This window comes from Hemiscyllium ocellatum, chromosome 24, assembly GCF_020745735.1.
Source record: "Hemiscyllium ocellatum isolate sHemOce1 chromosome 24, sHemOce1.pat.X.cur, whole genome shotgun sequence".
NCBI classification, from domain to species: Eukaryota; Metazoa; Chordata; class Chondrichthyes; order Orectolobiformes; family Hemiscylliidae; genus Hemiscyllium; species Hemiscyllium ocellatum.
This window is the reverse complement of record NC_083424.1, coordinates 59,845,381-59,858,395: the sequence shown is the minus strand read 5'-3', so window position 1 is coordinate 59,858,395 and position 13,015 is coordinate 59,845,381. Positions and strand designations below refer to the sequence as shown.

Genomic DNA, 13,015 nt, shown 5'->3' with positions numbered 1-13,015 from the left:
AACGTTTGCAGATCTGAAATGTTAACTGTGTCCTTCTCCATAGGTGGTGCCAATATTTCTGGAATTTTCTTTTTGCTGTTCATGTACATGGGGTTTAGGACATTGTGGTTCATGAATTACACCTAAAGTATTGTGTAGAGTTTGGTCTTCCTAACCAAAACAGAAGCACTTCTTGCCTCACAGTGCATCAGAAATTCCCGAGATAGAATGACATTTTCAAACCAGGAATGTAAGAGGAAAGACAGTGCCATGGGCTCGCATTCTGCGGAGCTCAAACAAATGAAGAGGTGATTGTAATTATGTATATAAAATTCTTCAGGTGTTAACGTTTCTGCTCCAGGCTGGAGAATCCAGAGTTTGGGTCATAATCTCAGTATAAAGCAGTAAGCATTCAGGTTTGATAGAAATCATGACTTCAGAGGGTTGTGATTGTAGTCATTTGTTCACCCCAGAGAACTATGAATGTTGACTTGAACTGATTCAAGATTAAGATTAATACACTTTGATCTGATATTGAGGTACACACAACTTTTCACTGCAACTTTTCAACAGGTTCAGTGTTTGCCCTGTACAGGACAACGTTGGAGAGATTATGTGGGGAAGGAGGGGTTTAGGGTACACCACTCTGTAGAACTCCAGGGAAAGTTTGGGAGAGGGAGGGAGGGAGGTCAGTCATTTGGACACGGTGCCTGTTTAATCAAAGTAAACAAAAGACGCGATCAATGTTGGAAACACGTCTTTGATGTAACGTTTCTGTCAGGACCTCAAGATCTCCTTTGGATAATCCGATAATTGGCATTTGGATAATCGAGGTTCCTCTGCATTAGGTCCCTTCTAATTCAGGTGCAATTCCTCCTTGTCAAGGTCAGTTCTATCCCAGAAGAGATCCTAATAATCCAAAAATGAACCCTTCGCCCCACACCAGCTCCTCAGCCACACATTCATCTGCTCTGTCCGCCTATCCATATCCTCACTATCTTGTAGCACTGGGAGTAATCCAGATATTACTACCCTTGAGGATCTCCTTTTTAAATTCTCTTCAGAATCCCACCCTTTTGCCTTCCTATGTCATTAGTTCCAGTGTGCACAATGACCTCCCACTGGTACCTCTCCCCTTTGAGATTATTCTGCACTATGAGATACCCTTAATCCTGGCACCAAGGAGGCAACACATCATTCTAATTTCTTGCTGCCAGCCGCAGAAACCTCTGCCTGTGCATCTGACTAGACCTAACGTACCCTTCGTTACATTTGAGCTAGTCTCAACACCAGAAACTTGACTGTTTGTGCTACGTGTCCTCAAGAGTCCATCACCCCACACATTTTCCAAAACAGCATACTTGTTTGAACAAGTCTAAGATGGCTGTTGAATCTCTAATAAGTTATAACAGAGGTTCAGGCTTTGATTGACTAATATGCAAATCCCAGACTTTTTTCAAGTCACTGCCCCAAGATAACGCAAGGTTTTATCAATATAAAAGAGGTGACATCTCAGGTGAGACAATGCATTTTAGATGTGAGGGCTTATTTAGAGTCTGTGTCTTAACCTGAAGCTGTACTAGCTTTATTTCCAAAATAACAATTTATAAAATGCCACACTGACTGACATGTCTACAAATTGTGTGCTGTTTGAGCAAAACAATGTATCTACAAATACAAATCTGCCTGAGAGGGGACATGATTGAGATGTATAAAATCACGAGGGGCATAGACAGGAAAAAACCTTTCCCCTTGGTAAAAGAATGAACAAGTAGTGAGCAAAGATTGAATGGAAGGGGCATGAAGTTGAGAGGGGAGATGAAGATTCTTTTTTCCCCACTATCAGTGATGAGAATGTGGAAGTCACAGCCTGTAAGGGTGGTTGAGACAGGAACCCTCATAACAGGACCTGTGTGGTCCTGGCAGAACTCAAACTGATGGATCAGCTCATTCTTTTGCATTGATTGCACAATCAACAACACCTGCTATCACTGCACTGATGACTGACAGCAAAATGGTTGGGTGGTATTGCTGGTGCTTTTTGTAACGTGGAGGTGCCGGTGTTGGATTGGAGTGGACAAAAATAAAAAAATCACAACACCAGGTTAGTGTCCAACAGGTTTATTTGACAGTGCTAGCTTTCAGAACACCGATCCTTCATCAAGTAATATCTACCTGATGGAGCACTACTCCAAAAGCTAGTACTTCCAAATAAACCGGTTGGACTGTAACCTGGTATTGTAAGATTTTTAACTGTGCTTTTTATAGGCATTTATTCTTATTTTCCATCTCTTTTATCATTCAAAAAAAAAGCTCTTTTGTTTCAGCTACCTTGGCCTTCAACCAAATGTATGCCGATTGCACCCAAACCATCTCCTTGACAAAGGGAACGATTTTTGTCCTACATTTTTGCCTGCCAATCTTCGATGTTGCTTCTGTGGCCCTGATCTGTTGGAGTCATAGATGCCAATAGCAAAAGACTACAGTCTCACTCACCAAGCTCTCCACATCTGCACTCCTGCCAATCTAAGGAACATGACACTTAACTGAGGGCTGAAGCTGCATGAGAATGACAACAGCTAAAAGAAGAGGATAAGTTAGCCATGCATCATAAGGCAGACCACAAATCAGTAACTCAAGACAAAGTAAAGCCACCTAGGTTGAGCTATGAGTGTTTAACTTGCACACATTTAAAGAACATGTACAGACTCACAAAGACACACCTCAATTAAGCATGATTTGGATTTGGAGGAATATTCCTCCAGGATTTGGAGGAATACGACCACTACCAACATATCACCAACTTGAAGTGAGACTAAAACTGGGAAAATGCTATTACCAACTGTGAATGCCAAGTGCCCAGAGACATACCATTTCAAACTACATTCTATTGCACTTCAAAACAAAACCATTTTAAAAGCACTGTATCCCAACATGAGATTGGCTACATTCCAATTTGTACTGGCACAGATGTTTGAATTATCCAGTTAAACTGTTGCACTGACTGGAAGACGGAAGCCATTTAGAAAATTGAGCCAAGTATTCACTGCACGAGGAAGCATTTCTTCAATGATCTTCTTGGTTCAAAACTGTTCCCCTCCCCAAAATCCGAACATAACTCCTGTAACAGCTGAAGGACAAGAAAGCATTCACAGCCCATCATGATTGTGTCATTCAGTCTTAATTGCTATCCCTAACCAAATTTTGTACAAGTGAATGAACAATGGTTTGGGGTAGGCCATTTGCCAACATTTCAACCACACAACGGGAAGAGGAGACAGAATTCTATCACAGCACATGCTATACTTGCAGCAGTCAAAATACATCAAGATCCAAACTGACCTTACAACATAAACTACCTGCCTTAAATTTCCATCTTTGGGGCAGGCCGAAAGCAGAGAAGACTGAGTAGAAACAGAACTGGATAAACAAATAAAAGCAACTGTCAAAAATAAAAACAAAATGCTAGAAAAACTCCAGTCAGGCAACAGTGTTTGGATAAAATCAGAGGTAGCATTTCTAGTCCAAACTGACTCCTCTAAAGAAGATTACTAACCAAAATGATCAGAGTTATTCTTGATCTGTTTCCATTCTCTAACCAATCACCAGCTCATGAGCCCTGACACTATCCAATAACCACTTGCATCGCACTTTATCAAACACCATTCAAAAATCAAATGCAATGCATCTACTAGTTTCTGATCTACTCTGCTACTTTGAACTTCATTCCTGAAGAAGGGCTCATGCCCGAAATGTCGATTCTCCTGCTCCTTGGATGCTGCCTGACCTGCTGCGCATTTCCAGCAACAAATTTTCTACTTTGAACTTCAAGATTTATCAAATGCCATTCCTTTCATGAAGGTGACTGGATGCAGGGTATCATACAATGAGGGGAAAATGCCCTGTACTATGTGTCTGATAATTAATGAACAGAACAATCTTGTTTATTGTTACAAGTTTTTCCTTCTGCATCCTTCCCTGAGTAGGCATTGCACTTTAATTCTATCCATTCAGGCCACAAGCCAGCAGATTGATCGATTTCTAATTAAATATTTTCTTCAGCACTGTTCCTTCCTTAAATGCTAATTTCTCCAAACTTCTCATTCTTGCTATAAACATGGTTCCCAATCATTTCCAGAATGTATTTTGCTCTTCTGTCAAAGTAGAAACAAAGTACTCAACGAATCTCTCTGCTATCTCTATTTTTTATTACAATCTTGCAGTGTCTGTCTCTACAGGAATACTGCAGGTAATGCTGGAGGATCTTCAGCCCTGGACTTTGACCAGGACATACAAGGAACTTGCAAATTGTGTGAATAAGAACAAAAACTGCAGGAGTGAATGGGTAAACTGAATGGGGCTCCTACAAAGACAAATAAGTGAAAAAGGAGCATGGTAGCAACAGTGAAGGCACTTGTGCAGTGAGGGGGATAAATACAGAACAGAAAACTCTGAAGGGTATGTTGTCTACCAAGTACAAATATTGCTTTGTGGCTGAAGATTAACTTAAAGAGGGGGGGAATGGATCCATGGATAGCACACAAACCAAAGCAGAGCTAACAAGGATGTTGAGGGAGTTGGTGAGTTAAAGTTCAAATTATACAACAGAATCACGAAGGTGAGAACCACTGAATTATGATCTGAGCCTCGAGCCAAGTGGATTAGAAAATTCGATGGGTACCTCAAAGTTCGAGATGTATGAGTCTAAAAAATGAAGCAAACAAGGAACAGTAGGAAGAGCAAAGATAGGGTGTATTAGCAACTAACAAAGCACAATGAAGAATCTGATATAACCTGCATAATACAGGCATTTTTCCCCTTTTATTATATTAGCAAAATATCTTAAAAGGAAAGTAAATGTTGGTAACATAAGTAGAGACTGGAGAAATGGAGAATGAGGAAATGAGATGTTGAAGAAGTCTTCATTATGGAAAACAGACTACATACCAGTAATAGATGACAATCAAGAAGTTAACAACATTAATATTAATTACCTTGGGTTCCTCAATGAAGAAAAGAATTTGGAGCAACTTAAGAGACTAACATCTGGGGCAAACCCTCACCTGATATTTTTTAAAGAAGTTGTTACAAAGATAGATATGCTAGTTAGGATTTTCCAAAATTTCCTATCCTCTATAATGGCTCCAGTGAATTCAAAGTTAGCAAATGTAACACCACCATTCAAGAAAGGACAGAGAGAAAACAGCTAGTTTGCCCGACAGCTATCAAGAGATGTGCTGGAATTTATTGCAGTTTTAACAGCTTTACTCCGAAAATCAGATAATCAAACAATGCCAACATGATGTTATAAAAGTGAAATCACACAATGTTATAAAAGTGGAATTTAAATGCAGTATTCCTAGATTTCCAAAAGATACGGAATTGAATAAACAAAACAATATTCAATACTGGTTTATGCTTGCTCATTCTTAGGTTTCAGGTAAAGATTTACACCTAGTGATTACCCATTAACACATCTGTAGTTAGGATGCTATAAAGCAGAAAATCCCCAAACACAGAACTGACTCAAGCATTCCAGATTGGAGAGGTGTGTCAACAAAGATATTACAAGGAAACAATAAATAAGGCATTTAAGTTTGCAGACCATGGTTTGTGCAGTGTCACAAGGATCTATGTTGGGGGCTTAGCTATTGAAGCTCTGAATAGTAAAGTGCAACGTAATTAAAAAAATGCTGGAAATACTCACAGGTTAAGCAGTATCTAAGGAGAATTAATAGTTCACTTTTCCAGTCAGAGATATTTCATCAGAAACTTGCAGAGAATACCCCATCCACACTTGCTCACAATGCAAAGCTAGGAGGGAATGTAAGCTGTGAGGAGGACACAAAAAAGGCCAGAGATATAGAGAGGTTCAGTGAGTGAGCAACAAGTTGGCAGATAAACATAGTGGGAAAGTGTGAGCGACAGGAGTAGAAAAGCAAAATTTATTTGATTAGAGTTATTTAGACATGACTGCGTAAAGAACATCTGTTATCTCTGTAGCAATTCTCTTAAAACATCAGGTGCACTTATGTCCCTTATGTTGCTCCATATTTTTACTTGGTTGATATTAACTGCCTTATGTTCCTCAATGTTATTACTACCTTGGTTGCCATTTATTTCTGATATGTAATTTGGTTACCATTATGAAAGCAGAAAATATTTGTTCTCAGTTCCTCAATCCCCATGATTTTCCCAATGTCTTTCTAAGTTACAAACATTTATTTTAATAACTCTCCTTTTTATGGTTGTAAAATCTCTTAAGAGTTTTTAAAAAAACCTGCCTCATACAGATGTTATCAATTTCCTTGTCCTTTGCAGATTTCGAGCACACTCCCAACCTTCAGTCTTCCTACACATCTGTCACATTATTAGCCTCATCTTTTAATCTCACACTATCCTTAACTTGGTTCTAGGCTCAGATCACAACCCAGTGCCCTCATGGAGTTTAAGCTTCACACAGGTCAGGGGTTATGTGTCGACATTGATTAAAATTCACTGGCATAAAACCCTAGAGATTTCTTCAAAATGGATTCTAAAAACTTGATTGAGATTCAAAATTGTGGAATTGTTTGCTCTCTGAATTCTGATTGGAAAGCAAGCAACAAGACATCCTCAGTGACCCAAGCTGGAGTGTGCTTAATACAACCTGTTAGAATATTGACACAGTACATGTATTTCAATATTTGAAACAGATCACGCAACTTATAACATCTTCAAATGGCAAAAGTAATCAACCACCCGCAATGAATCCAGTTCCAAACTTAACTGAAGCTTCACTCAGCTAACTTCCCAATGTGCACTAACTTTATAATCTTCGCTGTCTAATTTGATCTGCAAACTCTACTCTCTATTGGTACTGAGTGACGTACACATTTCCAGCAGCTAGCAATGCGATAGCACAATCTGGATGACTTATTTCAGGCTTATATAATGGAATTAAATTACCATTGCCATGATCCCGCTTAATGGGTAACAACTCAAGGGACTGAGTGACCTACTCCTGTTCTAATCAATCCAATTTAAATGATTTTATAAATACAAACTCAATGACCCACATTCCTCTTTCAGCATACGTCACTGTCGGCTGTCCCTTGGTGAAGAATGTGACAAGTAGTCAGTATTGAGCTTTTGTTATGGGTCCAGCAAGTACAAGATTCGTCCTTTAGAAACTGCATTATCTACTCCCGATTCCCATAAGCCCAGAACAATTTAAAAAGTCAGCCAATTAAAAACAATCTAGATCAAACTTAATTTCTTTACATTTCTGTTTGAAAAGTGACCTTCAAAGAAACATGAGGATATAAACTTCAGAGGGCAGAAAGAAAATCTGTTATTATGAGAAATACAAGGCAATGACTTCAACTGGTGAGGCTACCCCCATACAAAGCCAGCAATAAAGTCAACATTAAAATGATCACAATTGAAGGAAAAGCAATCAGGCTGACCAGAACCCTTCAGATATTCTCAGGTTCTGTTTTTAAATAGCCAGATTAACTGTGCAATGCAAGTAACCCATGAATGTTTGTCAGTATGACTGAATTTTAACATATCAAGTTCTTTGAACTGCAGAGGCAATTGTAATCACTATATCCTCCTGCCATATTCATTGCAATACTGCTGGTGTGCCATTAGTTCAATAACTCAGAATTAAACTGTGGATTCTTGCTACAATACCAAAGAATACCAATATCAAAACCGAAGAAAATACATGGAAAAATGGGGAAATGACTAGGCAGTTTCAAATGGAAAGTATACATTGGCCAAGTTGACGAACTGCAGAATTCCAGTGTATTAGAAAACTCCAGATTAGATCTTAAGTGACCTTCTTGAAGTGATAATTGCCTACCCACAAATCCATACTTTCAGTCCCAAGAACAATCCTGGCTATCCGAGATTGACAACATACACTTCCAGCTTTTAGGGGATAGGAATACTGAATGTCAATTTGCAGTCAGCCTCTCTACAATAATCATCCTAGAGCTGTCTACGGTTCACCTTCAGTGGATTGTAACTTCTTCCTTGTTACTATTTCTACTGTGACAGACTCAGCAACTCATTCTCTCACACAATAGGCTCTTCAAACATTACATCACAAAACCAGAGTTAGCTTTGAATAGCCAACCGGCAGTAAATCAAAAGTATATTTGATGGCTGTTATCTCAATGTTCAAGTCTCTTACATCAGAGGGGTATCAATACAGACACATAGCTCCATGGCAGGCTGCCACTGACAACGCAGTGAGATAGCGCAAGCCAATTGGATGGGTCATGACCAGCCACTGCAAACTTGTTCTCAATCTCTCACACAGCTTATAAATACAAAGTAATAGCTGCTATGCAGACTTAAGATTAAAGAGGTCTTTGAAATGAACTTCAAATAAGTATCTTTCCAAGTGATTTTTTAAAAAAATGGACACAAGAGTTAAGAACACCATCCAGCTTGACCCACACAATGCAGATCAAATATATCGCTTTCCTTATTTTGCCTTTTAGATTTTATAGCTGTGGAATGGGTACTTTTTAAAGAGCTGTTGCTTTTCTGGTACATTTTATTCAAACTAATTCATCATCTGTAGCTTGACGTTTGCGACACAAACACTTTTTCCCAAGCTATTCACCAAATTGTCTTAATAATCCCCAGGCCAGACTCTTTCTGAATGGTCTGTGATTCTCAAACCATCTCCTGACAGATCATTCCAGTTTTTGCAAATAATTTAGAATACACGTCCTGTGCTATTTTCTTGGCTGATTTCACATTTTGCTTCACTCAACACCCACATCTTTCTGGAACTGCTGCTATAAGTTTACTTTTATTCATAGGAGTCAGTTCATATTTTAACTTGCAAACATCTTCAAAAATAACAGGTAGTTATCTAGCAATAACTTACATTCACCCCACGGTACTGTGCCACTGTGGAAGATTAGCAATTTGCCCCATCACCTACATTTTTGCCCAGGTATATTCAAAATTCATTCTCTAAAATTACTGATCAAACTGCTTCCAGGGTGAGAGTTTTAAATTACAACTCGCTACACGTGTCCTCAAAAGGTTTCTTTGCCTTAAATCTGTGCCCTCAGGTTATCATCCGCCCTGTTCGGTAGAATCGGTTCCTCCCTGATCTCCTCAGTGACCTTCTCCGCCACAAGTGTAAATTATTCCACCTTCACTACGGTCCCAGAGAAGAGGGAAAATATAACAGAAACGACTCAAAGGAGTGAAACTTCCATGTGGGATTCATTAAGCTGCTTTCGTCCACCCACTAAACGACCGAATATGCGGCTCTTACCTCCAAGGCTAAGGCGGTCTTGTCGTAGGCGCAGGGGACCCGCTTCTGGATGGCCCGGGCATAGATGGGTCCGTTCTGGGTGCTGGGTAGCGGGTTGGTGCCGATGGGCAGGGGACTGCTGGTCTGGGGCTGGGCGTAAGCGTGTGCGGGCTCGGGGATGCCGTAGCTGCTGGAGTTACGGTAGCCGGCCGCCTGCTGCTGCTGCTGGCTCTGGGCCTGGAGGCTCTGCGGCGGCTGGGGCTGCGGCTGCGGCGACGACTTGACCACCACCTCGACGTAGGGCACCGGGATCATGCCGAGGCGGCCGTCCTTGTTGCGGGCGCTCCACCACTGCTCCTCGGGCTTCTCCACGATGACCAGCAGCTCGCCCTTCTTGAAGGGCAGGTCCTCCACGTCGTTGCCCGGGAAGTCGTACAGTGTCCGCACGTACTCGGCGCTCTCCTCGGCCCCGGGGCCCTTGGCCGGGGCGGCGGGGATGGAGGCCGGCAGTGAGGCCGGGGCCGGTCCCGGGGCCCGCGGAGCCGGCTCGATCAGGGTGGTGGTGTCCAGGTAGTGGATCTTGTAGAACTCGAGCAGGCCCGGCAGGTTGTCGAACTCCTGGTCGCCGATCTTGAACTTGCCGGGCAGGCTGTTGATGATGTAGTGCGACACCTTGGAGTTCTCCGACACCGACAGCACGTAGTCCCCCGGGCAGGTGCTGCTGTCCCTCACCAGGAAGGTGCCGTGCCGCTGGCCCAGCAGCTTGGCCTGAGCTTCCGGCCGGCTCAGCGGGCCGAAGTACCAGCTCGTCCGGTCGTGGGACTCGAACTTGGCGGCGGCCATGGTCGACCCTCCCCCCCCTCCCCCTACCCCAAACCCCCCAGCGTCCGGACACTCACAGCCCGGGCTGCAGTCCCCGGTACCAGCGGCGGGCACGGCCGGGCCGGAGTGGGCCTGGGCCTGGGCCTGGGCCTGGGCCGGGGCGGGTGGTCGGTCACAGAGGGGCCGGCCTCGGCTCCCCTCACACCCCCCTACCCGCCACCCGTCCTCTCCTGTTGGGAAACCTCTCCGTGTGTGGGGAGAGGGGCCTCACAGCCGCTTTCTCCTCATCGCCGCCGCGGTATCAGCTGCTTCCCTCTCGGTGTATCTGGTTCCCGCTCTCTCTGTCACCGTCCGCCCGCCTTCCGCTCTACCCTGAGCAAGATGGCGACGGCCGAACCCGAGCCCGGGGGGTGGGGTGGGGGGGAGGCGAGGTGACGTCAGCGGGTACGCCTAGGGGACGTGGTGACGTCGACGTGTTCGCCGTGCAGACGCGATGTCGTCGTCCGTCATCCCGTAGTGGCGCCATGATGTCATTGGGCACGCCGGGGAGGCCCTGTGACGTCATTGGTGACGCCATGCGGTTTCCTTTTGGCGGGAGGATGAAGGAGATTGTCTCTCATTCATGCAGGATGGAGACAGCACTCCCCTTCCCTTCCGCCCGATTTGATTAGATTAGATTACTTACAGTGTGGAAACAGGCCCTTCGGCCCAACAAGTCCACACCGACCCGCCGAAGCGCAACCCACCCATACCCCTACATTTACCCCTTACCTAACACTACGGGCAATTTAGCTTGGCCAATTCACCTGACCCGCACATCTTTGTGACTGTGGGAGGAAACCGGAGCACCCGGAGGAAACCCACGCAGACACGGGGAGAACGTGCAAACTCCACAGTCAGTCACCTGAGTCGGGAATTGAACCCGGGTCTCAGATGCTGTGAGGCAGCAGTGCTAACCACTGTGCCACCGTGCCGCCCACTGCCACCATTCCACCCATGCTGCCCACTCAGCTAGTTCCAGTTGCCCCCAACCCTTCCCAGTCAAATGTGTATTTTGCCTCAAACACTTTCTGAGGGAGGATTTCAGCCTTCTCCAGCTCCTGATGCTGCCCTGGTTCTTCCAGCCTCCTGCTTGTCCACCTTGGATTCCAGCATAGAGTCATAGAGATGTAGAGCATGGAAACAGACCCTTTGGTCCAACCTGTCCATGCTGATCAGATATCCCAACCCAATCTTGTCCCACCTGCCAGCACCCGGCCCATATCCCTCCAAACCCTTCCTATTCATATACATATCCAAATGCCTCTTAAATGTTGCAATTGTTCCACCCTCCACCACATCCTCTGGCAGCTCATTCCATACACGTACCACCCTCTGTGTGAAAAAGTTGCCCCTCAGGTCTCATTTATATCTTTCCCCTCTCACCCTAAGCCTATGCCCTCTACTTCTGGTCTCCACGATCCCAGGGAAAAGACTTTGCCTATTTATCCTATCCATGCCCCTCATAATTTTGGAAACCTCTATAAGGTCACCCCTCAGCCTCCGACGATCCAGGGAAATCAGCCCCAGCCTGTTCAGGCTCTCCCTGTAGCTCAGATCCTCCAACCCTGGCAACATCCTTGTAAATCTTTTCTGAACCCTTTCAAGTTTCACAACATCTTTCCGATAGGAAGGAGACAAGAATTGCACGTAATATTCCAACAGTGGCCTAACCAATGTCCTGTACAGCGGTAACATGACCTCCCAACTTCTGTACTCAATACTCTGACCAATAAAGGAAAGCATACCAAACGCCTTCTTCACTATCCTATCTACCTGAGACTCCACTTTCAAGGAGGTATGAGCCTGCACTCCAAGGTCTCTTTGTTCAGCAACACTCCCTAGGACCTTACCATTAAGTGTATGAGTCCTTCTAAGATTTGCTTTCCCAAAACGCAGCACCTCACATTTATCTGAATTTTTTTTGTATCCGCAACCAAATGCCCATTCCGCACAGACGCCGCAGGAAACCAGCGCAGAACACAGGGAGAACCTGCAGACTCCACACAGACAGTCTGCCCGAGGCTGGGATTGAACCCGGGCCCCTGGCGCTGAGACAGGAGTGCCAACCACTCAGGCACCGCACCACGCCAAGGTGGTCAGAAAAGATTTACAAGGGTGTTGCCAGGGTTGGAGGAACTGAGCTACAGGCAGAGGCTGAACAGGCTGTGGCTGTTTTCCCTGGAGCATCAGAGGCTGAGGGGCAACCTTATAGAGGTTTATAAAATTATGAGGGGCATGGATAGGATAAATAGACAAGGTCTTTTCTCTGGGGTTGGGGAGTCCAGAACTAGAGGGCATAGGTTTAGGGTGAGAGGGGAAAATATAAAAGAGACCTAAGGGGCAACTTTTTCAACTTTTTTACGTGTGTGGAATGAGCTGCCAGAGGAAGTGGTAGAGGCTGGTACAATTACAGCATTTAAAAGGCATTTGGATGGGTATATGATTAGGAAGGGTTTGGAGGGACATGGGCCAAATACTGGCAAATGGGACTCGATTAATTTAGGATATGTGGTCAGCACAGACGGGTTGGACTGAAGGGCCTGTGTGCTGTAAATCTCTGTTACTCAAGAAGTTGCTCCTCTGGTCCTTCTTAAATCTTTCCCCGTCACCTTAAATCTCCTATCTTTTCTCTCCCTTCACTTTTCTCTCTCTTCTTTTCTCCCTGTCTTTTCTGTCTTCTCCTTTCCTCTCTTTTTCTTTTCTCTCTGGAGGGAGCACTGTCATGGGGGTCTTGGAGGAAAGCTCCCTGCTGGGTTTTTATAGTATTCAATGCTCCTTGTTTTGTACTGATCGGTTAAGTGATTTTTCGAAGCAACGATGGGGTAGCCTGGTTTGGTTTGACTGTGACATGACCTGGAGGAGATGGACATGTTTAAAGGGACAGCAGATAGTGGGAGGCTGGTA

The 13,015-nt window shown here is 44.2% G+C and overlaps 1 protein-coding gene across 1 annotated transcript in view; it reads right to left on the bottom strand.

Moving 5' to 3' along the window:
* crkl (v-crk avian sarcoma virus CT10 oncogene homolog-like) overlaps positions 1-10,470 on the bottom strand; it is a 48,790-nt gene extending 38,320 nt beyond the window's left edge. Inside the window, exon 1 of the mRNA XM_060843864.1 lies at positions 9,269-10,470. Within this exon, the coding sequence (XP_060699847.1) occupies positions 9,269-10,090 (822 nt within the window). The 5' untranslated portion in view covers positions 10,091-10,470. The remainder of the gene's footprint in view (positions 1-9,268) is intronic.
* Between the last annotated feature and the right edge of the window lie 2,545 nt (positions 10,471-13,015).